The sequence below is a fragment of the Arvicanthis niloticus genome, chromosome 1, assembly GCF_011762505.2.
Source record: "Arvicanthis niloticus isolate mArvNil1 chromosome 1, mArvNil1.pat.X, whole genome shotgun sequence".
Classification (NCBI taxonomy): domain Eukaryota; kingdom Metazoa; phylum Chordata; class Mammalia; order Rodentia; family Muridae; genus Arvicanthis; species Arvicanthis niloticus.
In genome coordinates, this window is record NC_047658.1 from 17,758,598 (window position 1) to 17,784,280 (window position 25,683).

Here is a 25,683-nt window from a genome sequence, read left to right on the forward strand (position 1 = left end):
ATCTCTTTCCGATCTACTCCGGGGGTAGGTGCACTGCCCCTCTAGTCCTCACCTCAGTTTCCAAGGCTCCAGCCCCTCCTCCTAAAGTCACTCCAGCCCCTGCCCCTCCTCCCTCCTCGAGTACTTGCGGGTTCAGCCGCACCGCAGCAAGGTGCGGGCAGAAGGCGGAGTCGTGGGCGGGGCTTCTTAGTTAAAAGGCTGCAAAATCTTGTACCCGACACACCGAAGGAAGTCCGGGGGCCTCTTCCACCGAGTGTGAGTGACCCCGCCCCCTGCATTCTGGAAGGTGAGGCGCAGAGGTCTCCAGACACGGACCTCAGGCGCAGGGACCTCCCCCTTCCCTGAGCCCAGGACCCCCAGCCTCACATTTTTTTCTCTCAGGATCTTCAAGCGGGTCTCCTAAGCTCCCTTTTCCCCAGGACGTTGGAGTCACAGCCTCAGATCTTTCTCTCCAATCTCAAGAGTGGGCCAGAACTCCTTACTTTAGAATGTCGGGATCCCCACCAGCAAGCTTTCCCCCACACTAAAATTCAGGGGTCTAGAGTACTGCCCCAGCTTCCTCAGACCCCAGCTCCATCCTCCATCAAGACTCAAGACAGCTCCGGAAACACCTCCTTGCCCCAGTTCCCCAGACAACAAGATCTCAGGCTCCTCCCTTGGACGTCCTCTCAATTCCACCCTCTTCCTCAGAGGCCACCATGGGACGCCCCCCACCCTGTGCAATCCAGATGTGGATCCTTCTGTTTCTGCTAATGGGAGCGTGGGCAGGTGAGGGGAACAGGTACCACTACCCAGGGCCTTCAGTGGGGTCGGGGCTACTGGACTCTGAGTGAGCTCCTGCTAACACGTGGGTGCGTGGGTGTGTGTGGTGGTCTTGGGGACTGAGGAGCTTTCTTGGGAGTAGAGATAGCAACACATAGTGGGGGGAGCGGGCTGAGTTTCCCATAGGTGCATGGCTGCGGAAGAGATCTTGTTGCCCGTCAGACAGGGGGCTGAATTTGAGTGTGGGGGTGTATAATAACTCATCTAGACATGTGTGGAAGCATGGTGGGGACTGTGCCTAGTGTTGAATATTCTCAGGTCTCAATGAGCTTACATGCGTGGCCATGTGGCCATGTTCCAATGGATGCTGGGACCTCATCTGTTGAAGTCATAAGAGATGGTACACAGAGGAACTGGCCTGTGTGTCCCTTTGAACCCACAGTGGCTTTCCTGGCTGGGGCTCTGACATCGAGGGTGGCGACCCACCCTTCTCCTTCCTGATGCAGGACTCACCAGAGCCCAGGGCTCCAAGATCCTGGAAGGTCAGGAGTGTACACCCCACTCCCAGCCTTGGCAGGCAGCTTTGTTCCAGGGTGAGAGACTGATCTGTGGGGGTGTCCTGGTCGGAGACAGATGGGTTCTCACTGCAGCCCACTGCAAAAAAGAGTGAGTGAAGGACTGGGCACAGATGGGGGGGTCTGGAGGGCTGAGGGCTCTGTCTGAGGAAGAGGAGGAAGTTAGAAACGAGTCTGAGGGAGGAGGACTAAGGAGGACTGATGGATCTGAGGAAGACAGGCTAGGGCCTGGACTCCTGGGCTTGGCGGAAGACGAATGGGTTCTGAGGGAGAAGGACTGGAAAGAACTGAGGTTCCAACATCCACCCCCACTCCTCACCCCACCTCCACCCCTCCCTGTGCAGGAAGTACTCCGTGCGTCTAGGCGATCATAGCCTCCAGAGTAGAGATGAGCCGGAGCAGGAGATCCAGGTGGCTCGGTCTATCCAGCACCCCTGCTACAACAATAGCAACCCAGAGGACCACAGTCACGACATAATGCTCATCCGACTGCAGAACTCAGCAAAGCTCGGGGACAAAGTGAAGCCCGTTGAACTGGCCAATGTGTGTCCCAAAGTCGGCCAGAAGTGCGTCATATCAGGCTGGGGCACTGTCACCAGCCCTCAAGGTAAAGAGATGGGCCCCTACCTAAGAAGGTGAAGAGAAGGCAGCCACCCCAGTGGACCCCAAGCCATTGCAGACCTCACCCCCCAACATACCCTGACCCACACACACCCTAAGAGAAGATAATGAGAGAGAAAGGGGACCACCTTACGTTTTATAGGGAGAGGGAGGAAATGCTTTGGGGAGGGGGACTGTAAGTAAAGTGTTTGCTTAGCAAGTGTGAGGGCCTTGAGTTCAGATCCCCAGTGCCCATGTTAAAGCCAAGTGTGGCAGCATACATCGTAACCCCAATGCTGGGAGGTAGAGAAAGGTGGGTACAAGGTTCATCGGTCAGCCAGCATAGCCTAAAGATCCAGGTCCAAAGACAGACCCTGTCTCAGTACAAACATGTGGTGAGCACAGGCACTGTTTGGTTTTTTTTTAGATTATATATATTTATTTGTGTGTTTGTGTATATATGAGCATGTGCACGTATGCAGGCCCCGGCATACATCAAAGGTCAGAGGATAGTCTGTAGGAAATCAGTTGTTTCCTTCCACCCTTTGCGTCCTGGGCATGGAACTCAGGCTGTGAGGCTTGGCAGCAAGCCCCTTCACCTGCTAAGCCGTCCCGGCAGCCCATGGTGTGCCCTTGTGATCACAGCTCTGAGGAGTTAGGTAAACAAGTGGGTTCCTGGGACTCTCTGGCCAGACAGCCCAGCTGAATTGCTGAGTTACAGGCCAATTAGAAATGCTGGCTCCAAAAACAAGGTTGACTCCAGCTTAGGGATCAACACCATTGGTTAATCACTGAACACACACACACACACCACACACTCAACCAGGGCCTGTGTTAGAAACCGTGACTGCTAGATGATAATGGGAAAGATTAAACAGCTTGTTAGTGTTAAACAGAATTAAAAAAAAAAAAAAAACAACACACTTTTCCTTTACCTTGTATGCACTTCCATTGTATAGAGCTTTATATAAACGTCCTAGCAGATGTGGGTACAAGCTCCAGTCTGACCCTGTTCTTTCTCATGACCTAGGATCCAGACTCTTCATCATCACCCAGCCTCCATGATCCAAGGGGGTCCAAACTCCCTTCTTATTCATGAGCCAAACATTAGTCCCTTTGGGATTTTTGGCATATCTAGAATGTTCCTCAGCTCATAACCTCATAGTGAGAACAAGTGGGACTCAGCTCAGAGAAACAATGGGGCCCTCCAGGCATTGGCCACGCCAGCAATCAGGTCCCTACATGCCTTGACTTCTACTGAGACAGCATGGCTTGGTAATGCATACTGAGGAATGCGTGGATCTTTCCATCAGCCCCGGGGGAGCCACTTCCTATCCCCCAGCCTCACTTTCCCCAGTGATGTCCAGGGAGTCAGCATCCAACTGACAATAAGCTCCATGAGGTTTCTACTTTCTTTAGTTTTTATCGCATTGCGCATGTGCGTGTGCACGATCCACAGTGCATAGGTGGTGGAGGTTGGGGAGAACCTATGGAACTTGGTTCTTTCCTTCCACCATGATGTCCTAAGAATCAAAATCAGGCCACCAGGCTTGAGGTTTGACTCACTGAGATATCTCTCCACGACTCGTCAGTTTTCTTTTTTAGTTTTTCTTTTCTTTTATGTGCGTAAGTGTTTGCCTGCATGGATGTGTGTGTACTCCATCCACGTAGTGCCTGAAGAGACCAGAAGTTCTGAAGCTGGCGTTGTAGATGGTTTTAAGTCACCCTGTGGGTACCAGGAGCAGAGCCGGGGTGCTCTTACCTACTGAGCACCTCTCCAGACCTCAGTCTGGTTTTTGTTTTGTTTTGACACAGGGTCTCTCTACTATGTAGCCCTGGCTGTCCTGAAACAATGTAGACAAGTCTGGCTTTGAATTCCCCAGTGCCTCTGCCTCCCAAGTGTTAAGGTTAAAGGTGTCTGCCACCACTTCTATCTGTTCTCTTGACAATGTGTTCTATGTGCTTGGAAGTTTCCTGGGTCCCTGGAAATGCTTTGTAAATCTCCCTGAGTGGATAAATGAATGATAAGATGAATGAGTGTACCCTGACCTCTTCAAAGAGCATTTGTGAGGGTCACATGAGATTGTGAGCAAAAAGATTCTGGATCTTCTTCCAGTCTTCTCCTTAAAGGGGATTAATAGTGAAGTTAATTGTAATTTCAGTCGTTAATTTTTTTGTCAGGATTAGAGATTAAGCTGAGGGCCTCACTCTTGTTAGGCAAGTGCTCTGTCACTGAGACACACCCCAGGCCCTCTTAGGGGATTCTAGGCAAGGGCTCTACCTCTGAGCTACGCCCACAGCCAGTCATTAACATTTATTAAACAGCCAGTATGCCCAAGATGCTATGGTCAACGGGGAGCAAACATAAAGTCTTAAGAAAGTGCTCACTCTAGTTGGGGGAAGCAAATACATATGTAACATAAAGTAACAAGAGGCAAGCAGAAAGTTGTGCAGGGTAAAAGATCACAAAATCCTGGGAGCTAGCACAGACAATCATCCCGTGTACCCAGGAGGATCTCAAGGTCAAGGTCAATCTAAGCAGTTTAATGAGAGTCATGTCTCAAAATCAAAAGTGTAATGTGGCATGCACAGTTATGACCCCCAACACTTGGGTAGTGGAGGCTGGAGGATCAGGAGTTGACTCAGCTCTGCAGAGAGTTGGAGGCTAACCTTAGCTACGTGAGACTAGCTTAAAAGAAACAAAAATTAATGAAAAAATGGATTAAGATGTAGCTCGGTGATACAGTGCCTGCCTAGCACGGATGAGGACTTGAATTCAATCTCCCTCATCCTTCTTCTCCTCCTCCCCCTCTCTCTTTTTCTTCTCTCTCTGCCCCGCCCTCCCATGCGAGGACAGACAGATGTACTTTAATTAGAGTGGTCAGAAAGGGCTTCTAGGAGGAGAGTGTAATTGGGAAAAGGAGAATATAGATGAAATTAAGGAGCTGGTGGTCTAGTGACAAGAAATCTGGGGGGAGGGCAGGGGCATGTCACAGAGAGGTACTCTAAAATCCCCCCTCCATAATCTGCCCCTAGATTTACATTTTACAAGGACAAGAAATGGAAGGTAAGACTCGGAAGCTCCTGTCTAGACAGAGAAAGATGCACTGGTCTGGGAAGTCATGGGCCCTGTAGGATGTCCAGTCAAGGGACGGAAGGGAGGTCCTGTGTGGATAGCATGGAGAGAAAAGGTTCCTGTCTCTTCTCGCCTCTTCCTTCTCAGAGAACTTCCCAAACACCCTCAATTGTGCGGAAGTGAAAATCTATTCCCAGAACAAGTGTGAGAGAGCCTACCCAGGGAAGGTCACGGAGGGCATGGTCTGCGCCGGCAGCAGCAACGGGGCCGACACGTGCCAGGTGAGCAACCTCTGGAATTGCCCCCTCACAGCTTGGTGTGGATAGAGATGACCCAAATGATGTAGTACATAGAGGAGTTATGCCATCCTGGCAGAGTCCAGAGAAAGCTAGCTACTCCCAGAAGGTCGCAGAGTGAGGTAGGCACGCCCAGGAGCTTTGCTGGCCACAGTCTTTGTCTTGTTAGTGGTAAGCTGTGGAGAGGTGGCAGTGGGTATGGAGGACAATCTGAAGCTGAGGATTAGGCAATGCTTCACTCCCACTGATGGCTCTTTGAACTGGTCTAGTTTCTGCCACCAGGTTCCCAAGGGAGGCTTCTTTCTGTCATTGCATCCTTGGGGACCAACATTGCCTTCTCAGTTGGCCAGGAAGTAGAATCAGACTTCCAAACCCCTCAGTGACCTCCCATCCTGCCCTCGTGGGATTTTTTTTCCATAGATATAATATTCTCTTCCCTGTCAACTGCCGTGCATCTGCGTCCATAGGACTTCCTGTGACTTTGACCCTTTCATGGAAGCTCCACCCACAACACTAATGATTAGACCCCAAAAGGCAGACCTTTCTTCCTCATTTGTCAAGGATGTTGTCATTCCCCTCACTGACTGCCCAGCCTGCCTTAGAGACCACTCTCTGTTCCACAGAGATCCTCACCATTGCCCCGTAGGGATTGGTTCTGTGCATGAATAAGGTATCTTTCCATCTGTCTCTATGAGGATCCTGTTCTTTCCTCTGTGCTCCCCAACTGGAGTCATTAGCTGAGTCCCCTCTTTGAAAGCCTAGTGTCCTCTCTATTACACTTTGGACACTTGACTTTCTTTTCTCATTGGTCAGGAATTTGACCATCATCTTTAGAACTCTTCTCTGCACTGGAAACTTCAGTTTCTCCCACTGGACCGACACATCTTATTCCCATTTCCTATAAGAAACCAACCATTCCACCATGTGGAAGAATTGGTTTGTAGGACCAGCAGATGCAGCTCAGTAGTTAGAGTGCTTGCCTACCACACACAAAACCTCAGGCTCCACCCCTACTGATGCAGAAACTGGGTGTGGTGGTGCACACCTGTCATCCCAGTACTTGGAAGGTGGAGGCAGGAGGATCAGAAATTCAGGGTCAATCTCAACTACACAGAGGGTTTGAGGCACCTGGGCTACAGGAGACTATATCTCAAAAATTAAATGCTGATTGGTTCAATGCAAGATGGCTCAACAGGTAAAACCACTTGATATTCAAACCCAACAACCTGGGTTTGATTCCCAGGACCCTCCTTGTAGAAGGAGAGAACAGCCCTCTGCACACTGACCTCTGATCTCCATGTATCACACTAGATAGTAAGATGTAATCCAGAATTTTAAATGCTGGGTACAGAAGGAAAAGAAATGTGGGCATTTTAAGGCAAATACGACTCTTCCTCTGTTCAGGGTGACTCGGGGGGCCCTCTGGTATGCAACAGAATGCTCCAAGGTATCACCTCGTGGGGCTCAGACCCCTGTGGGAAACCTGAGAAACCCGGAGTCTACACCAAAATCTGCCGCTACACTACCTGGATCAAGAAGACCATGGACAACAGGGGCTGATCCTGGTGGTGGGGGTGTCAATAAACACTAATGTTGGCTGGTTCCTCGACTGTGTTTTAGCCTGTGTTTAAGGAGGGAGGAGAGAGGAGGGCAAAGGGCTACATCTTGCTAACGGGAGTAGGAGGCATGAAGGGACTGGGTCCCCATGGCTTCTGTGCACATCACATTTTTCTGAGTGGCTATACAAGGACTCGAAGGCATGGTGGAACATGTCTGTCATCCTGGCATTCAGGAAGTTGAGGTCATAGGATCAAGAGCTTAAGGCCAGCCTCAGCAACATAGTAAGGAGGAGGAAGAAAACAACTTTGGTTAATGGAGAACTGTTCCAAAGGATCAAAATTTTTAAGAATTTTCAAATACAGGGTTCTGGTCTATGACAGATTAGTGTTTTATGTTTTCCTTCCCCTACCTCCTCTGTGTGTGTGCATGTGTGTGCACATGCATGTGTGTGTGCGTTCATGTGTGTGCGCGCGTGTGTGTGTGTTTCTCTCTTCTCTCTGACTCTCTCTTCATATGTCTGAGTATTTGTCTGTATGTATGTCTATGCATGTATGCCTGATACCTATGGAGGCCAGAAGAGGGCACCAGATCCTCTGGAACTGGAATTAAAGATGGTTGTGGTGAGCTGCCATGGGGTACTGGGAATTGAACTCTCGATGTTCTTAATGGCTGCATCATCTCTCCAGCCCCAAGAATTCATGACATTTGTTCTTTTTAATAAAAGAAAGCAGGGTTAGTCGATCTTATTTTTTTCCTGCAGCCACATCATGGATTACTAAATGGCTAACAATTTCACTGAACTTTATTCAAGAGACCAATCCTAACCAGCCAGTGACTATTTGGTGTCATGTGGCATGAAACATGGCTGACTAGGTTATTTGAGTACCATTTTTCTCCACAGGGTGTGTGGGTGTGCCAAATGCCTTACACAATTAGTTTCCAACTCTGGTCCAGCTTGAAGGGGACCCGCCCCAGGAACCATGACTGTTGCTGGCTTGGCTTGAGTTCTTATCCATCCAAGATATTGTACCCATGAATACACAGAGAATAAATTTAAGGTATCATACTAAAAATATTATATTGAGAGGCCAGAGAGATGGCTCAGAGCAGTCCACTGCTCTCTCAGAGGACCCAAGTTTGGTCCTCAGCACCCACATGGCAGCTCACAGCCATCTGTAACTCCAGTTTTGGGGATCTAATCCTCCAGTGTGAGGGAGGGATTGGAGGACTATGAAGGATGTCTTCACCAGATATAGGAGAGGAAGGAACCTCTCCCTCAAAGAAGTGGATGTTGTTCTAAAATAGAGGCAAATGAGACTCAGGAGATCAGAAGCAATGAACCGTCAGAACCCTTAGGTGAGGCAGGAGTTGCTGGAGTCCGTGTGTGCAGGATACCTCTGGGCAGGGCACAGCTGGAAGGGTGACTGACTCTCAGTTCTTCCATGTGATTGTGAGCTGCCATAGGAGTCACCAGCAAAGGCTTCAGGACAGAGATCTGAGGACAAGGAAAGACATGAGGCTGGGTGTCTGGATGGGGCTTTAGTGACAAGTGCTGGGATTAACTCCAAACACAAAATGCTTCTGTTTGGTTTTTGGTTTTGGTTTTCAACACAGAGTTTCTCTGTGTAGCCCTGGCTGTCCTGGACCTCTCTATGTAGATCAGGCTGACCTCGAACTCAAAGATCCACCTGCCTCTGCCTCATGTGTGCTAGAATTAAGGAATGTGTGAGGATGTATATATTAATAGGACCAGCAGTTCTGGGGTGTGTGTGTTTGTGTGTGTGTACATGTGTGTAAGTCAACCTTATTCTTTCCCAAGCACAGTCTACCTTTAGGATCTATCACTGGCCAGGAGCTAGGCTGGCCAGCAGGGAACCCCCAGGGATCCATGTGTCTTTAGCTTCCCAGCACTGGGTTCTGGTCTTCCCCCAAGGCAAGCACTTTACTCACTGAGCTAGCCTCACGGCTCCAGAATTTCTCCTTCGGTATGTAGCTGTTTATTTTCTTATCTGTGAAATGAGGTTGACAATTCTCTATCCACGGCAAATAAGAATGAACAAATGCAATCAAGAGACAACTCGGTGGTTAAGAGCATTTGCACCTCTTCCAGGGGACTAGGGTTCAGTTCCCAGGAACCAGGTCAGATGAGATACAGCCAGCTGTAACACCAGCTACAGGGGATCTGACTCCTTCTTTTGACCTTTATAGGTACTGCCTGTGTGCACAAAAACACACATACATATAAATAAAATCTGTAAAAAAAAAAAAAAAAAAATTAAAAAGCTACCAGGTCTGAGAAGCACCTGACACGTGTCCTGCAGGCCGACAAGGGATGGCCTCTTCCTTTGCTGGCCTCTTCCTTTGCTGCACTTCGGGCTCAGCATCTTCTTTGTACCTGTTTCTTGTGACCAACTTTAGGTAATTCTTCTGGCGTCCTCTGCTCTCTCCCACTTTAGAGGAGGGCACAGTGAGACACCGAGGAGTGAAGTCACTCACCTGAAGTCACAGGGTGAGCAACTCTGTGTTGGATTGACCTGTGAGGCCAAGTTCTTTTCCGTCACACCCTGAGGCAGAATGGCTCAGCAGGACTGAGAGTAAGGAGGCGGCTCTGTGGGTGCTAGGTGGTTTGCAAAATACTGTTTATTTAAGTACCTCCAGCTGATACAGCTTCACTGCTGAAGAAAACAACAGTGAGCGCCACACATGGTTCACTGAGCTCAGGGACCGGTGTTTAGTCACAAAACCAGCCTTACTAATGAAGACTGTAACAGATGGATAGACATGAACAGTAACATGTAGGGATTTCAAGATCAACAGGCCTTTCAAAGACCAGAGCTTGCCCTCCCTTACTACCCTGACTCCTTCACAATAATCAGTCTCATGTGATCCAGGTAGACTCAAAGTACCTATGTACCTTGAGCTCTGAACTTTCTGCTTCCAACCTCCCCAGTTACCAGGATTGCAGTCATGAACCACCACACCTGTTTATGCAGTGCTTCCTGGACACCACCAATGCTTGCTTTGGGAGTCCAAGTCAGGAAGGCTAACACTTCCTGGGGCCCAGAGTCCCATGATGGGGTCTGCATTCTGGGATCTAACTTGGGACTTGATAAGAGAAAGGGACTTGAGCCTTAGTAACTTAGTTTGAATATAGTAATCATGGTTTTGTGTCAGGACAGGGCTGCTTGGTAGACATTATCTTAGAATTGGTTGGAAGGATAAAATTTGTGTCTGGAAATCATGTTCAGTGTAAAAGGTGGTCATCCTAACTACTAGGGAAACAGAGGCATGGCAGGAGGACCCTGCATCCAGCTATAGAGTACATTCAAATTCAACCTCAGGTGCAGAGTGAGACACTCTATCAAAATGAAAATAAAAAGAGGTCTTAAAATGTAGCTCAATGGTACAGCCCCTGCCTAGAATCCCCCAGTGAGGGGCTGGGGAGTGTGGCTCACCGGTAGTACCTGCCTGGACTTCCTCAGTGAGTGGCTGGGGGCGTGGCTCCCAGCTTCCTGCTCCAGTTGCCATGGCTGCTACCCATCATTATGGATGCCAACCCTCTGGAACCATAAGCCAGAATAAACCCTTCTATAAGTCACTTTATTTGTGTATTTGTGGTGTTTTGTCATAAGAACAAAAATGTAACCAATTCTCTCTCTCTCTCTCTCTCTCTCTCTCTCTCTCACACACACACACACACACACACACATTGCTACTTCACATCTGTTTATCTGCATCACGTGGGTATGTGGGTGCATGTACCCATGCATATGTGGAGAAGGCTAGAGCAAGATATAAGGTGCCTTTCCTTATCACTTCCTACCTCAGCACCATGAAACAGGTCTCTCTCAGTGAACCAGAAACTTGCCAATCAGCTAGGCTGCCTGACCAGCAAGGTCTTGTGATCTGTCTGTCTCTATCCACCCTCAATAACAGGGTTGCAGGCATACACAAGGTGGGGCTGTAGGTATACACAACATGTTTGGCTTTTTATGTGGGTGCTGATGATTTGAACTCAGGTCCTCAGGCTTGAAGAGCAAGTACCAACTGAGCCATTTCCCTAGCCTAAACGTGAATTGATTATTGTTTTTACAAAAGTCTACCAACACCTTGAAATAAAAGAGTATCTATGCAAGTGTATGCATCTCTGTATCTTTGACATGTAGGCCAGCCTAGTATACAGTTGATGCTTAATACAGCTCTTTCAAGTGTTTGAAGGATCGGGTCTGAAACAGGATATGGCATGAGTACTGTGAAGAAAGCTCGGACCAGAGAAAGACTTGAAGTTTTAACTTCTCTAGTTTGATATAGGGCTCCAGAGAGAAATGCTAACACAGATCTGACACCTCTACATCTGGAAGTCAGATGGGAGGATCACAAATTCAAGGCAAGCATAGGCTATAAAGTGACAGCCAGGCTGTGGAAGAGAAGGAAGAAGAAAGAGGGGGAAGGCAAAGAGTTTAGAGCTGGATTTGGCTTTCTATTGAAGGCCATATATGAGTTGGCCTTGTATTCAACTCCAAGAGTGAATAGCTATAACCCAGAAGGATGCTTGGAACAGTCAGGAGAGGGAGACATGCCATTGCTGATGTGTCCACTGGCTCAGAAACAACATTGCAACCCCAGAAGGTCACCTCAGTCTGTCTACAGTGTGTTAGCCTAGTCTACCGCCATGTTCTTTATGGTTCTAAGAAGGCTGCTACAGTCTCAGAATTGGCACCCAGAAGGTGGACACCACCAGGCAGAATGAAAAGTGAGCCGCCTTTTAAAATTTTTTATAAGATAGTATCTTATGAGAGCCTACTCATGTAGCCAAAGACAACCCTGATTCCCAACGCCCACCATGTTGGGAGCTGGAATCACAGGTATGTGATGCCACATCTACCTGCCTGCATGTGTCTCTTTTTGAACAGAAGAATCCCCCAGTGAAGGGCAAGGGTGTGACTCAGCAGTAGAGCATTCACCTACTATGTGCCAGTAGAGCAGTCACCTATTATGTGCAAGGTGCTGGATTTAATCCCCAACACGGTCCCCACAATAGGAAGGTAGAATGGAATCTTTTGAAAAGAAAAAGGGGGGTAGATAAGGAGACCTGTGTGGGGGTGGAGACTCTATTAAATAATGCTTGATTCTTACATTTTTGCTATTAAAAACATAATATATATGTTTATATAAAGTGTATTAACATATATTAAAATGTATATAATGTATTAAATGCATAAAATGTATTAAATGTAAAAATGTATTTAAGAACATAATCAACATATTATATGATTAAAGATCAATATGACCGCTGGCAAGATGGCTCAATGGGAAAAGGTGCTTGCCACCAGACCCCACACGATGAAAGGAGAGAATCAACTCTTCAAAGTTGTCCTCTGAACTCCGCATATAAACCATGGCACACATGCACACAGACAATAAATAAAATAATTTACAACTTTTTTGTTTTGTTTTTTTGAGACGGTGTTTCTCTGTATAGCCCTGGTCTGACTGTCCTGGAACTCACTCTGTAGACCAGGAGAAATCCGCCTGCCTCTGCTTCCCAAATGCCGGGATTAAAGGCATGCACCACCACTGCCTGGCTTTTTTTTTTTTTTTTTTAAAGATTTACTTATTTTTTATTTATATGAGTACACTGTAGCTGTCTTCAAACAAACAAGAAGAGGGCATCGGATCCCATTACAACAGTCAGTGCTCTTAACCTCTGAGCCATCTCTCCAGCCCAGTACAATTTTTTAAAGAACTTGAGAACACAGACTAGACCTATATCCATAAGAGCCCTGCTGGTGTTGGGTGTAGAATCTTTTTTTTTTTTTTTTTTTTATGTCTGTTTGGCTGGAGTGAGCTCAGCCTCAAAGGCAGTGCTGGATCCAGCAGGCAGGAGTTCCAACATATTGGTCACTATCGTGGTGTGGGGTCTGGGCTACCCTGAGAGAAAGTCAGAGATAGAAAATGATCCTTGTAAGGCTCCAAACTGAATGCCCCTCTGCTTTCTGCACCTGCTTGACTTCTGCTCCAGGACTCACTCCCTGACATGCGGATGTGAGAATGTGTGGGGGCTGGCTTCCACATGGGAGTCACCCTACCTGACTGCAGTAAAGAGGGTGGAGGGAGAGATGTATGATATCAACTGTTGGGGCTGCCTCAGGGATTTCAGATAACCCTAAGCTCAAAGCAGAGGGAAGGCACCCAGAGACAGCTCCACCTGTGCCCCAGGGAGCTGGAGGCGGTGCGGGGGTAGGGGAGGTATAAAAGGACCAACCCTCTAGAAGGCTGAAGACACTGGGCTCCAGATCAAGGACAGAGCTTAGCCAAGTCACTCCCAGGTGAGAGGAGCTTTCATCAGGGGGTGTACACAAACCTCCCTGGAGACTGAGGCTCCAGGGTCCTAGACAGGAGGCCATGAGGGGCACAAGATGGTTGCTATCCACCCACAAGATAAAAGCAAAGGAGCTTAGGTGCCCTGGGACGGGGTCTGTCTAAAAGAGGAGGGCTGGGGTCTGAATCCAAGGATCTGAGGGAGAAAGTCAGGGTCTGGACCTTTGGATCTAAGGGAGGACAGCTGGAATTGGACTCCAGGGTCTGAGAGAGGAGGTCTGGAGTCTAAAACCCCAAGGTCTGAGGGAGGAGGGCTCTGACTAGACTTCTGAATCCCTGAGAGGATACTGGAGGCTTGGACTTCTGAATACAAGTAAGGAGGGGTAGGGCTGTGTCTTAGTGCCTCATCTTTCATCATCCCTTGCTCTGGCAACATTTAGCTCTCTCATCTGGCAATCCCTGCGCCACTGTCACCGAGATGGGAGTCTGGCTCCTTTCCCTGCTAACTGTGCTGCTGTGTTTAGCCCTGGAGACGGCTGGACAAGGTGAGGGCTTGCTCAGTGTTCCCAACAGCCTGATGCTGAATCCCTGCTTCCAGACAGCTCCCACCAGGTGGCCTGACCCCGTGACTCTGTGCTGTCTTTTCTTCTACCCTCAATCAGACAGACTCCCTGGGGCCTCTGCTTGCTCCAGCAGTCTGTGTCTACCATGGGGGTTTTCTGAGTAGTCCCCAGTCTCTCTCCCTACTCCACTCTCACACCCTTGGCATGATCCTCCATCACATCCTCTGCCTTTCCTCCTGAGCCTTATAGACTCATCTCTGACTGTGAATCCCTGTTTACTCTCATCCTCCCCGTCAAAAGGAGAAAGAATTATAGATGGCTACCCATGTGAAGAAGGCTCGCACCCTTGGCAGGTGGCTCTGCTCAAAGGCGACCAGCTTCACTGTGGAGCAGTGTTGGTGGATGAAAACTGGGTGCTCACAGCAGCCCACTGCAAAATGGGGTAGGTACTGCAAAGGCAAGCAGGGTAAGTCTCTCTGTAAGGGTCTCTGTCTCTGTCCTCGCCTTCCTCTCTTTCTGTTTTGTTCTTCTGTGTGTATTTCTGCCCTCTCTCTTTGGCTCCCTATTTTTTTCTGTTCTCTTCATCTCTCCAGCTCTTCTGTTTCCCTCCCTCTCTTCCTTTCTCCCTCCCACTTTTTCCCTTCCTTCCTCCCTCTCTCCTTTCCTACTTTCCCCCTTCTTCCCTCCTCCCTCCCTCCATCCTTCCCTCCCTCCCTCCTTTCACCCTCCCTCCCTCCCTCCTTCCCCCCTCCCTCCCTACCTCCCTTCTTCTCTGAGTGTTACCCTCTTCTCCCAGTCAGTACAATGTGCATCTGGGCAGTGATAAAATAGGGGATCAGAGTGCCCAGAAGATCAAGGCTTCAAGGTCATTCCGACACCCCGGCTACTCCACAAAGACGCATGTCAATGATATCATGCTTGTGAAGCTGGACAAGCCGGTCAAGATGTCATCCAAAGTGCAGAAAGTCAAGCTTCCTACGAGCTGTGAACCCCCAGGGACATCGTGCACCGTCTCTGGATGGGGCACCACAACCAGCCCAGAAGGTAAGATTGTCTCAGTGGGTTCCAGCACAGCCCCCTCCCTCACACCAAGAGTTCAGACCTGGGCCCTCCTCCCTCAATCCCAGAAATCCAGATCCCAGCCCTCTTCCTTCATATCCCTGATCTTGACCCAGTCCCTCAGCTCCCCACCCAACCCAGTCCCTTACTGAAGCCCTCCTCCCCACAGTGACCTTTCCCTCGAATCTTATGTGCTCGGATGTGAAGCTCATCTCCTCCAAGGAGTGCAAGAAGGTGTACAAGGACCTGCTGGGAAAAACCATGCTGTGTGCTGGCATTCCTGACTCCAAGACCAACACGTGCAATGTGAGCCCTCACTGCCCCCACACTCTAGCCAAGCCCCTGTCTCTCCACATTAGCCCGAAGCTCCTTGTCCCAGCCTGTCCCGCTATGGTCCAGACCCCACTTCCTTAGCTCTCTCTTGCTTTCTGTCAGTCAACAACCTTGATTCATGCATGGACCGCACTAGCCAGAGGCCAGTAGTTTAGTGGAGCTGAGAAAGATGGAGACAGAGATGTAGGATTATGAGTGAGCCTCCTGCTTCCAGCCCAAACTTTGCAGGAGCTTCAAAACTCCATGATTGATATTATTTCATTTATGCACTTTTGAGACAGTATCTCTCTGTGGTCCAGGCTCATCTAAACCTCACTCTATAACTCAGGTTAGCCTGAAATAACCAAGGTTAAACTAGAACTACGTAGCCAAGACTGGCCTCAAATTCACAGGAATACACCTGCCTCAGCCTCCTTACAGGAGCTTACAGGATTGAGCAGTACACTGAATGGAACATTCCTTGTTAAATTTTGTTTCTAAGATTTATTTAAAATGTTTTTTTTTATATGTGTGAATGTCTTGCCTGAGTGTATGTAAATATGTGTCTGGTACCCAAAGAGACCAGAAAGGGGCATCAGATTCTCTGGAACTGAAGTTACAAGTATTTGTGAGCTACGATGTGGGTGCTGGGGACTAGACCTGGGTCCTCTACAAGTGGTTAAGGACTAGATCTGGGTCCTCTCAGTGGTTAAGGCAGTGCTCTTAACCACTGAGTCATCTCACTAGGCCCCTGGTTTGTTTCTGAGTCAAGGCCGTGTAGCCCTGTCTGGTCTTAAACCTGCTCTATAGCTGAGGCAGGATTTGAATCCCTGGTCCTTCTGTCTCAGCCTCTGGAGTGCTGGTATCCAGTTGCCTCTTGGTTTTTAACTCATGTGTTTATGATGACTCCTGACGTTTTCTGCCTGATCCAGATGCCTGACCATGGTCTTGGTCCTGGGGCAAGAACAGCTCTCTCTCGATTCTCCCCGTGTTCTTTCTTCACATCTGTCAGGAGCCTCTGTCTTTAGACAACATATTCCCACCTCTTTCTTTTTATTCCTAATTTTATTTTATCCTTTGCCTTTTTGCTGTCTCTCTGTCCCGAACTGGCTTCTGCCTCTGTCTCCTTCGCCCCCTCCCATCTTGCTCTCACCAATTTCCCTAGTTTGTTCTCCCTTTCTCCCCTCTTCTTTCTCTCTTCTTCCCCTTCTCTCTCATCTTCTTGTCTCCTCTCTCTTTTTTCTTCTTCTTCCTCCCTCCCTCCTTCCTCACATCCCTCCTCCTCCTTCCCCTCTCCACCTTCCCTCTCATCTTCTTTATCTTCCTTCTTCTCCCCCTCCCTTCACTCCCTTCCTCCCGGACCCTCTCACCTCTCAGGACAGATGCTGTGCTGTGTGTTGAAGGACTGATTGGCAGGAGACACATTTATGTCCCTGTAAACTAGGAGTCCCCTCTCTCTTGGCTAGAGTCAGCTTCCTGACAGCCCAAGAGAATACCTGCCCAATCCCTAAAGAAGACTCTCCTTCTCACCAGTCTTAATTATTAGACTTTATCAGTAAGGAAATTATATTTGAATGCCCAGAAGTCCCACCCTTTCCTGCCAAGAAGCTCTAATGATGAACCGAGGTCATCAACATGATAGTATGAATTCCTACTTTCTCATTGGTTCCTAAAATCCATGCTCCTTAACTAGGGTGGAAGTCAATTCAGATTGTCAGGACAGAGGGTGAATTAGATATCCTTTAGTCTGAGGGTGACTTAGGGGTCACAGAGCTTTCCTCTGAAACCAAAACTAACCTCCTCTGTTCTCCATAGGGTGACTCAGGGGGGCCCTTGGTGTGCAATGACACCCTTCAAGGTCTGGTGTCCTGGGGAACCTACCCATGTGGCCAGCCCAACGACCCAGGCGTCTACACTCAAGTCTGCAAGTACAGACGGTGGATAGATGAGACCATAAAAATCCATCGCTAACGTGCCAGGAGCTGATCTGTAAGCCTCCAAGGCTGTGCTCATGGAGTAAGGACATCGTGGCAGCCCTGTCAAGTTCTGACTGGCTTCCCCTTTCCTCCAGGACATAGCCAAACCTCAACACTATGTTAAGCTTATAAACCAATCAACCCCAGAGACCTAAAAGCAAATCAAATCAAGAGACTAAGAAGTGGAAGATGCCAGAAGACTAACACTTTCCAGTGCAAGAGCTGGGGCTTCCCACAGTCCTTCATTGGGAAGTGGCTGGTAACTTCGAGACTGTCACACATTGCCTTTGACTCGGGCCATCCACTTCTAGAGAGTTCTTTAAAAAAAAAAAATAGAACCAACTTTGGATTCATTACATTACTTATTGTAGAGGAAGAAAAGGATGGAAACTGTTAACATGTTCAAAATAGTAGATTATTTAAATGGAAGTTTGATTTCTCTCATCATGAAGTTGTGAGAAATAATGCCTAAGGTGTAATGCTTAGCCTTATGCAAGAGAGCTCTTGTTGTATGACATTTAATGGAGACATGGGCTGGACATGCCAGGTGAATAAAATCTAAGTGATACTGATGTGTGCCTCCTAGCCTGGAAAATAATGTTGGGGGAGCTGGGGGCCTCGGTGGTGGAGGGAAGAGACCCATGAGGAAGGGTTGGCTAAAAAATTAGAGCTGGGCCAGCAAGATAGCTCAGTAGGTAAAGGCACTTGCTGCCAAGCCTGGCATGAGTTTCATCTCTAGGGCCTACACAGTAGAAGGAAATAACTGACTCCTGCATGCTATCCTCTGACCGCCAGGTGTGTTGTGGCACATGTGTACCTGCACACATACATGGACACAAACCAGATTAAAATGTAAATAAAGTATTCTTCATATTTTTAACTTTTAAGGACATTGTAGCTTGTTTTCAGCCTTGTCCTGCTGGGTGGTATGTTTTCTTTATTTCTTGAGTTTCTGTTTTCTCACATGTAGAAAGGGGAGGGCAGGAAGGGAGGACAGAAGAAAGGACGGGAAAGGAGGATGGGAGGTGACAAAGAATGGACAGTAAGTATGTATGTCACCAAGGTGAAGGGACGGGGGAAGGCCCACATTTCTCTTAGGTGACAAGGGAAGTTTTCAATGGCGGGTGGAGGAGACAGAAACTGGACGTTTAGGTCCTCTGGGGGTCAGCCTAAAGTGAGCATCCAGAAACTCGGGGCCAAGAAAGATGGCCTTCTTCCCAAAAGGTCAGGGGGGCTCTGGAAGGGAGGGGCTTTGTGATTCAGAGCAGAGTCACACCTAAGCAATTTGCCTTCCTTCTCTGGGCAGTGACACCTCAGAATCTGCTGACAAAGGGATGCAGTGCCACAAGGGCCTGACCCTCCCACCTGTCCTTCCTGTTTCTCTTCCAGGATTCTTTCCCCACAAACATGTTCTTCAGAGTCTCCACTGACTGCCCTCATCTAGTCAGCCAGAAATGCTGCAGCTACTAAACTCTTCACAGGGTGGCACAGAGCACAGACCTCAGACTCTTCCCTCAGGCTCAAGGGTCTAGGCCCCAGTTCTCCTTCCTCAGACTTAGGGATGGATCCCAGTCCCAGCCTTCTCCCTCAGTCCCAAAATCCTAGACTGCTCCTCCCACAGACCCAGGAATACAGGCCCAGCCCTTCTTTCTCAGGTTCCAAGGGTCCAAATCCTCCTCACCGTCCCTCAGAGCCAAGAGTCCAGACCCTGGCCTTCCTTATCAGCCTGAAGTCCAGGCCTATTGTTTTCTGCACCTGTGTCTCATTTAAGAAATACCAAAGGAATGTGGCCCTCCATTTCCACGGAGTCTCACTAGCTTTTCCTCTCTCTTCCAACCACCCAAATCACCATTCAACCTAAAAACTTAAAGAGCCTGGAGTAGTCCTGTATATCTTTAATCTCAGTACTTGGGAGGCTACAGCAGGGAGATCTCTATGAGTTCGAGGTCATTCTGTTCTATGTAGCCAGTTCAGGCTAGTCAAGGTTACATAGTGAGACCCTGGCTCAAAAAGCTCAAGGCAGGGCTTCAAAGATGGCTCAGTGGATAAAGTGCTGGCTGTGCAAGCCCGAGGATCTGAGTTTGTGTTTCCAACACCCACATCAAACGTGGCTGTTGTGTGTGTTTGTAATCTTATTGCTGAAGAGATGGAGACAGAGGATGGGGAGTGGGGGTGAGGCTCACTCGCCAGCCAGTCCATTTATCTCTCAACAGTCAGAGACACTGTCTCAAAAAATAATGTGGAGAGATCTAATGTCAACACACACACACACACACACACACCTCAGAAATAAAATAAAACATAACTTAAAAAAAAATAAGCCAGCCACACAGTGATACTGACTCAGCCTGGCTACAACAAGGGTTTGATTGGTTACAAACACAGAATTTCATACTCAGCTGGATTCTTAGGAAAGGGCTTTGCTTTTCTTTGGTCAGACAGTAGACTTATAGCTAACGCCAATAGCTCCTGGAACTTGCATTAAAAACCTACGGTGGCGCCTACAGCCCATTTGTTGTGGGTGTGTGTGTGTCTCTCTCTCCTCTTGCCTCAGAGGCCAGCAAGGGTGGACCTCTCCTTCATGGCTGGCCTTTGGCTTCATCTCCCATTTTGCTGGTAACATTACAAAGGGAAATATCATCTTTGAATTCCTGTGGGGATCAGCCATGTGCCCTGACCGCTGTGCGTTAGTGACACTGTGTGTTAGTTTATAGGAGTAACTAACCACATTTTGATTGGGTTTGAGGCCTGCTTTACAGGAGGGGATTCATACCTGGTACTGTAAAACTGGTCAGTAGCCTAGGGCTTGGGAGGTCTTAGGCCCTGGGGAGAGGGGGGTTTACCAGGGGGACTTATGGTTCTTTAGTCTAAATCGTTATGTTGCCAAACTGCCCTCTAAGTGTTTGTAGCCTCAGTATAGTGCTGCTCTTGATCTTGACCAGAGAAGCCCCTTTATGCAGTGGGAAGAAATACAGAGACCTGCTCATAGTGTGTAAGGACTATGCCCTAATGGGAGAGCTACATTAATAACGCCAAGGCTCAGAGGACACAGAGGGAGAGTGTATACAGAACATAAGTGGACAGTGTAGATGCTGTGAAACTCTACATTCTGGACATGACAGTTGCCCTTGCACTCATGAGCTCGCAGCAAGTATGGTTACCTGCCGGAAAGGAGAGGGAAGCACAAGGGCTGGGCTGGAATCAAGACAAAATCCATCAGGATTTCAACAGAACTAACTGGACTCAATACTCTACAAAAAGAAAAAGAAGCAAAAAAAAAAAAGAAAGGAGACAACATGAAAGTGGGGGTGTCTGGGGGAGTAGGAGGTGGAGTAAGGGGTGACGTAGTCGAGATACATTGTGTGCAGGTATAAAATTATCAAAGAATAACACAAGATGCTCTTTTTAAAAACCAAGTATGACATGCATCGTGTCATCTTTGTAAATTTTAAATGCCCAGGGCTCTCGTGAACAACGAAAAAGGGAAAAAGGGAGGGGGAGAGGGAGGGATGGAGAGAGAGAGAGAGAGAAAGAGAGAGAGAGAGAGAGAGAGAGAGAGAGAGAGAGAAGGTGGACACATTAGGTATTTGTTGAAGACCATTAAGAAAGACCTTCCTCCTGGTCAAAAGAATGGAATCTACCTCTGGTCTGGGTGGAGACATGACACTGATCTGCTTCAAAGATTAGAACATGACAAACGACTATAGACTACTATCTCCTCAAGAGTTAATCCAGATGGACCTGTCAATCAACTGGTTAGGAGTGCACCTCTCAGGAAATCTGATTCACCCGAAGGCATGCTAAGATGAAGGGAGGAGTAATTACCCCCATAATGAGATCATGCATTGAATTTATCCTTCCCAGAAGCCCCTTCTCCAGCAGGGGCTCCTGCTGCTTCCATGCATTTCTGAGTTGCTTTTCTTTCAGATATTGGTCCAAACCCAGGTATATTTCCCTGATTTCTCACTCTCTCCCTCAAGTCCCCTTCCTTCCCCTTCCACTTTGCAGCTGCTTGCCAACCTCCATTGCTAATCATGAGAGCAAGGATCACAGTTTTCTCTCTTGCTCTTCCTTCTCTGTCTCCCTCCACTAGGCAGCTTGCCTTCTCTCTTAAAGATAATATTTTTATTAATTTGAAAATAATTTCATAAATGCCCTGTCCCCTCCCTTCCAATTTCTAAATAAATTATCCTTCCAAGTTGGTTTTTAAATTCTTTTATTAACAGGACTAAAAATTCCAAAAAAGAAACCTGTTTTTTTTTTTTTTCAGGAATATCCTCCCCCACCCACCCTCACACTCCCACAACCCCACATGCTGCCCACACTCCCACAACCCCACATGCTGCCCACACTCCCACAACCCCACATGCTGCCCACACTCCCACAACCCCGCATGCTGCCCACACTCCCACAACCCCGCATGCTGCCCACACTCCCACAACCCTGCATGCTGCCCACACTCCCACAACCCCGCATGCTGCCCACACTCCCACAACCCCGCATGCTGCCCACACTCCCACAACCCCGCATGCTGCCCACACTCCCACAACCCCGCATGCTGCCCACACTCCCACAACCCCGCATGCTGCCCACCCCCCCACAACCCCGCATGCTGCCCACACTCCCACAACCCCGCATGCTGCCCACACTCCCACAACCCCGCATGCTGCCCACACTCCCACAACCCCGCATGCTGCCCACACTCCCACAACCCCGCATGCTGCCCACACTCCCACAACCCCGCATGCTGCCCACACTCCCACAACCCCGCATGCTGCCCACACTCCCACAACCCCGCATGCTGCCCACACTCCCACAACCCCACATGCTGCCCACACTCCCACAACCCCACATGCTGCCCACACTCCTGAGTGTGTTGCTTCTTCTTTCTTGTATGCTTGTCTTCTCCCCTCTCTTCCCTGGCCTCCTGTCCCTTCTCTCCTGATCTCCAATGCCACCCTTCTCTCTGCTCTCCCATCTCTCTTCTCCTCCCTTCTACCTTCCCCTTTCCTCCTCTCTCTTCTCTTCTTTCTCCCTACCTGTTTTGTTCCCCTTCCTCCCTATTGTCTCTCTCCCTCTTCACCCTCCTCCTTATTCCTCTGTTTGGCTCTCTTCTTTTCCCTTCTTCTTCTTCTTCTTCTTCTTCTTCTTCTTCTTCTTCTTCTTCTTCTTCTTCTTCTTCTTCTTCTTCTTCTTCTTCTCCTCCTCCTCCTCCTCCTCCTCCTCCTCCTCCTCCTCCTCCTCCTCCTCCTCCTCCTCCTTCTTCTTCTTCTTCTTCTTCTTCTTCTCCTTCTCCCTCTCCCTCCTCCCAGGGGTAAGTAGATGCCCTGACCTTGAGCTACACCCCCCCAGCCCATTATCTACCCTTACTATCTTGCCATCTTTCTTCCCCATCTGTGTTCCTTCATCCTCTAAGTGAGAGGCAAAGCTCCCACCTCTTGGCATCATCATAAAGATCAAATGATTCCCTATGTAAACAGTGGCTGGGACAGCATCATACAGCACAAAGCACAGAAGATAAGGGTTGGTCCTGGATGCTCATGACTTCTCACATTTTCCATGCTTACTCTCATGAAGTTTCCTTTAATTTTTTATTGAATATTTTGGCTGAATGAGTCAATTTAGATATAAACATTCACAGACTTAAACATGCATGTCTGGATCAGAGATGAGGATGGGAGATAATGAAGGTTACTGACAGATGCATGGACCTCATTCTCTCTGAAGATTTCCTGGTCCCACAAGTAACTTTGGAACAGAGAGGAGACAGTGGGACAGATGGGCATGAGAATGCCACGAGAGACTCAAACCCTACGTGTTCTCTCCTTTCTCCTCATGGATGATTCCTCCTGAGCCCACTTACCTTGTATTGTAGTAAGGAATTTTATTATCATCTTCGGGGAATTGTAGAGGGATGAGCTGAATCACCACAGTGTTGGAACATGTCCACGTTAGAACACCACTGTGTTGAAATACTCCATTTTGGAACAATGTTAGACTATATACCATGTTGGAAATCACTGTTTTCAAATACATCATATATTATGTCAAGGCAGGGCATATTAGAATCCTCCATGTTGGAAGGCTGACATTTTGGAATGTGCCATGTTGGAATGCTGCTGGTTTTGGAATATGCCATGTTTGGATGCTGCCATTTTGGCTCATGTTCTATTGAAATACCACAGTGTTGGAAGTTGAGTTCCAGTTCAGGCTCTCCCACTTCCTGTGTGCTTGTACTTGAGGATGAACTTCCCTAGTTAGTCGGTGCCACAGTTTTCCTATCCACAACAGGAGTAGATGTGATGAGGTCATGGTAGTCATGGGTCAACATTTCCTGAGTTCCCTGGGGATGCAGCCATGAGTCAGCACAGTCCATGCCCTCCGGAGCTCAAGTTCCAGCAGGAAAGATGGACATTGATAGAGATGGCTCTGGTCCAGGCTAACACCTGGAAGGAGACACCTGTGGAAACCCACACAAGGGAATGACTAACCCAACCATGGCAGGTGGCACTGGGAGGTGTCCAGTGGGAACTTCTTCTCAGAGGCAATGTTCCAGCCAAGAGCAAAGGGAGAAGAGGTGGTCGGCAGGAAAAGGTGGGGAAAGCATGGAACAGATGGAAAATTTCAGAATCATAGACTCCCTCTGAGGTCACAGGGCATGGAACCACTTGGGACACTTGATCTGGTCTCCAAAGCTGGAGCACCAAAAGGTGGGTAGGCTGGTCCAAGTGGAGTGTGGCCAAGGCATTCACAGAAGAGGTGAGAAGGGATAAGATGAACTCCCACTAAGTTGAGTTAAGTGTAAAAGGCCCATCAGATTCCAAGCATTCCATATGCCAGGACAAGAGGCAAGTGGGTTCTTTGGTAACTTTCAGAACCTAAATTCGTGAACCATTAATGTGTTGAGTTGTATAATGGAACTGAATGGACTTCTGCTTTTGTTTTGTTTCATTTCGCCTTATCAGGGCTTGAACCCAGGGCCTCACACATGCTAGGTCAATACTGAGCTGCTGAGCTCTGACGTCAACTTTCTTTTTATTCTTAATTTTAAGATGGGGGTCTCATTCTGTAGCCTCAGCTGGCCTTGAATTTGCAATATTCTTCCCTCCATCTCCCCACCAGCTGGGATGACAGGCCTATGCCATGAAATTTAGCCAATTGCTGTATCTTTTTAGCTGTTTTCTTATTCTTACATTTACTTGCATAGAACAAATGAAAATTACATACACTTACGGTATTTTAATAAATGTACACACACACAGTGCGGAACGGTTAAGGAAAGCCATCTAACACAGGCATCAATACATCTGTGTGGTAAAAACACGTAAGATAATACCACTGAGGAATGGAACTGAGGGACATGCTAGGCATGTTCTCAATCTCTGAACCACACCTACCTCAGACTATCACTGGGGGACTCTGGGAAAATATTCTCCCTCCAGCCCCTCACTAGGAGTTTCCAGGCAGGTGATATACCACTGAGCCACATACACTACCCACCACTGTGGGGCCCTAGGCAGGAGGTATAAAAACAAGCCACATTCCCAGTCCCCCTACTGGGGGATTCTAGGCAGATGGTCTACCTCTGAGCCACCCCTCCAGCCCTTTGCTGGGGACTCTAGTAAGGGGATCTACAACTGAGCCACACCCGAGCCCCTGGTTGCTGAAGATCCCTCAGTCTCAAGCTGAGGAGCGGGACAAAGGCAAGACAAAATGGGACAAAGGTGGAACGAAGGCAAGAGGCATGAGGAACTGGGGCAGATCTGTGAGAAGCAAGGCCAGGGCTAAGTCCAAGCAAAGTACAGGGAGACCCTTCTTGAAGTCTAGTGAATGCTTTAGAGAGTGGAGAGTGAGGTGGGTGAGGAACTAGTCTGAACTGGGACCAGAATATGGGAACAGAGAAGAGTGGGCCCCACAGAAGGGAAGTAATGAGACAAGGTTAGAGAGCCAGGGGGTCGTGTGAGGGGAGCTGACTGTGTCTGGGGAGACAGTGAGACACAAAATGAAGATGCCAAGTTCAGAAGAGACCTAGTGTGAAGTGCCCAGTGTATCCCCGGTGCTAACTAAAGTCTTCATTAGCCAGGGTGATGGGGCTGAGTAACACAAGACCCGGTTAATGAAAGGAGAAGGGTGCATGGGGCAGCACGCCCAGCAAATGTTGAGGGGCACATTGTTCATGCTTGCTGCTGCTGTTGCCTGACGGTTTCCTAGTATGTCTCCATGTCCCCTCTTCATCTCACACCCTTCCCCAGGTCCCTCCACCCTCCACAGGTTCCTCCCTCGAAGCCCACACTGAACATTACCTACTCTTCCCACACACGCCTACATCCTCTCTTCTTCACTGACTTGCTCCCCAGACCCAAGTTCAAAGGCACCTCCCCATGGTACTCCCAGGTCATGACATAGCTTGACAGTGCTCTTGCTTATCTCCCTTGGTGTTGCTCCCCAGTTTCTGCATGCCAGATTCTCTCTACTTGTGCATCACTCGGTATAAGCAAAAATCTTAGCAGTGACTCTCCATGTCTTCCTGTACCTCACTCCAGAAACATAACTGCATACCAAGTGCATACATGTTTCCCTACG

At 48.4% G+C, this 25,683-nt stretch overlaps 2 protein-coding genes across 3 annotated transcripts; both read left to right on the top strand.

Moving 5' to 3' along the window:
* Window positions 1–202: 202 nt before the first annotated feature.
* Klk8 (kallikrein related peptidase 8) lies at window positions 203–6,912 on the top strand. 2 transcript variants are annotated; one of them, XM_076933030.1, is made up of 6 exons: window positions 203–255; window positions 691–768; window positions 1,269–1,428; window positions 1,682–1,944; window positions 5,161–5,294; window positions 6,714–6,912. In XM_076933030.1, the coding sequence occupies exons 2-6, from the start codon at window positions 699–701 to the stop codon at window positions 6,867–6,869; spliced, it is 783 nt and encodes a 260-aa protein (XP_076789145.1). In that variant the 5' UTR covers window positions 203–255; window positions 691–698; the 3' UTR covers window positions 6,870–6,912. The 2 variants fall into 2 exon arrangements, with proteins under 2 accessions (XP_076789145.1, XP_034362578.1); XM_034506687.2 differs by having other exon boundaries at window positions 209–286.
* Window positions 6,913–13,097: 6,185 nt separating this feature from the next.
* On the top strand, window positions 13,098–17,987 carry Klk7 (kallikrein related peptidase 7). The gene is made up of 6 exons (XM_034506723.2): window positions 13,098–13,198; window positions 13,631–13,735; window positions 14,054–14,195; window positions 14,550–14,797; window positions 14,982–15,118; window positions 16,940–17,987. Exons 2-6 carry the CDS (start codon window positions 13,669–13,671, stop codon window positions 17,093–17,095), a joined length of 750 nt encoding a protein of 249 aa, XP_034362614.1. The 5' UTR covers window positions 13,098–13,198; window positions 13,631–13,668; the 3' UTR covers window positions 17,096–17,987.
* The last annotated feature ends 7,696 nt before the right edge of the window (window positions 17,988–25,683 follow it).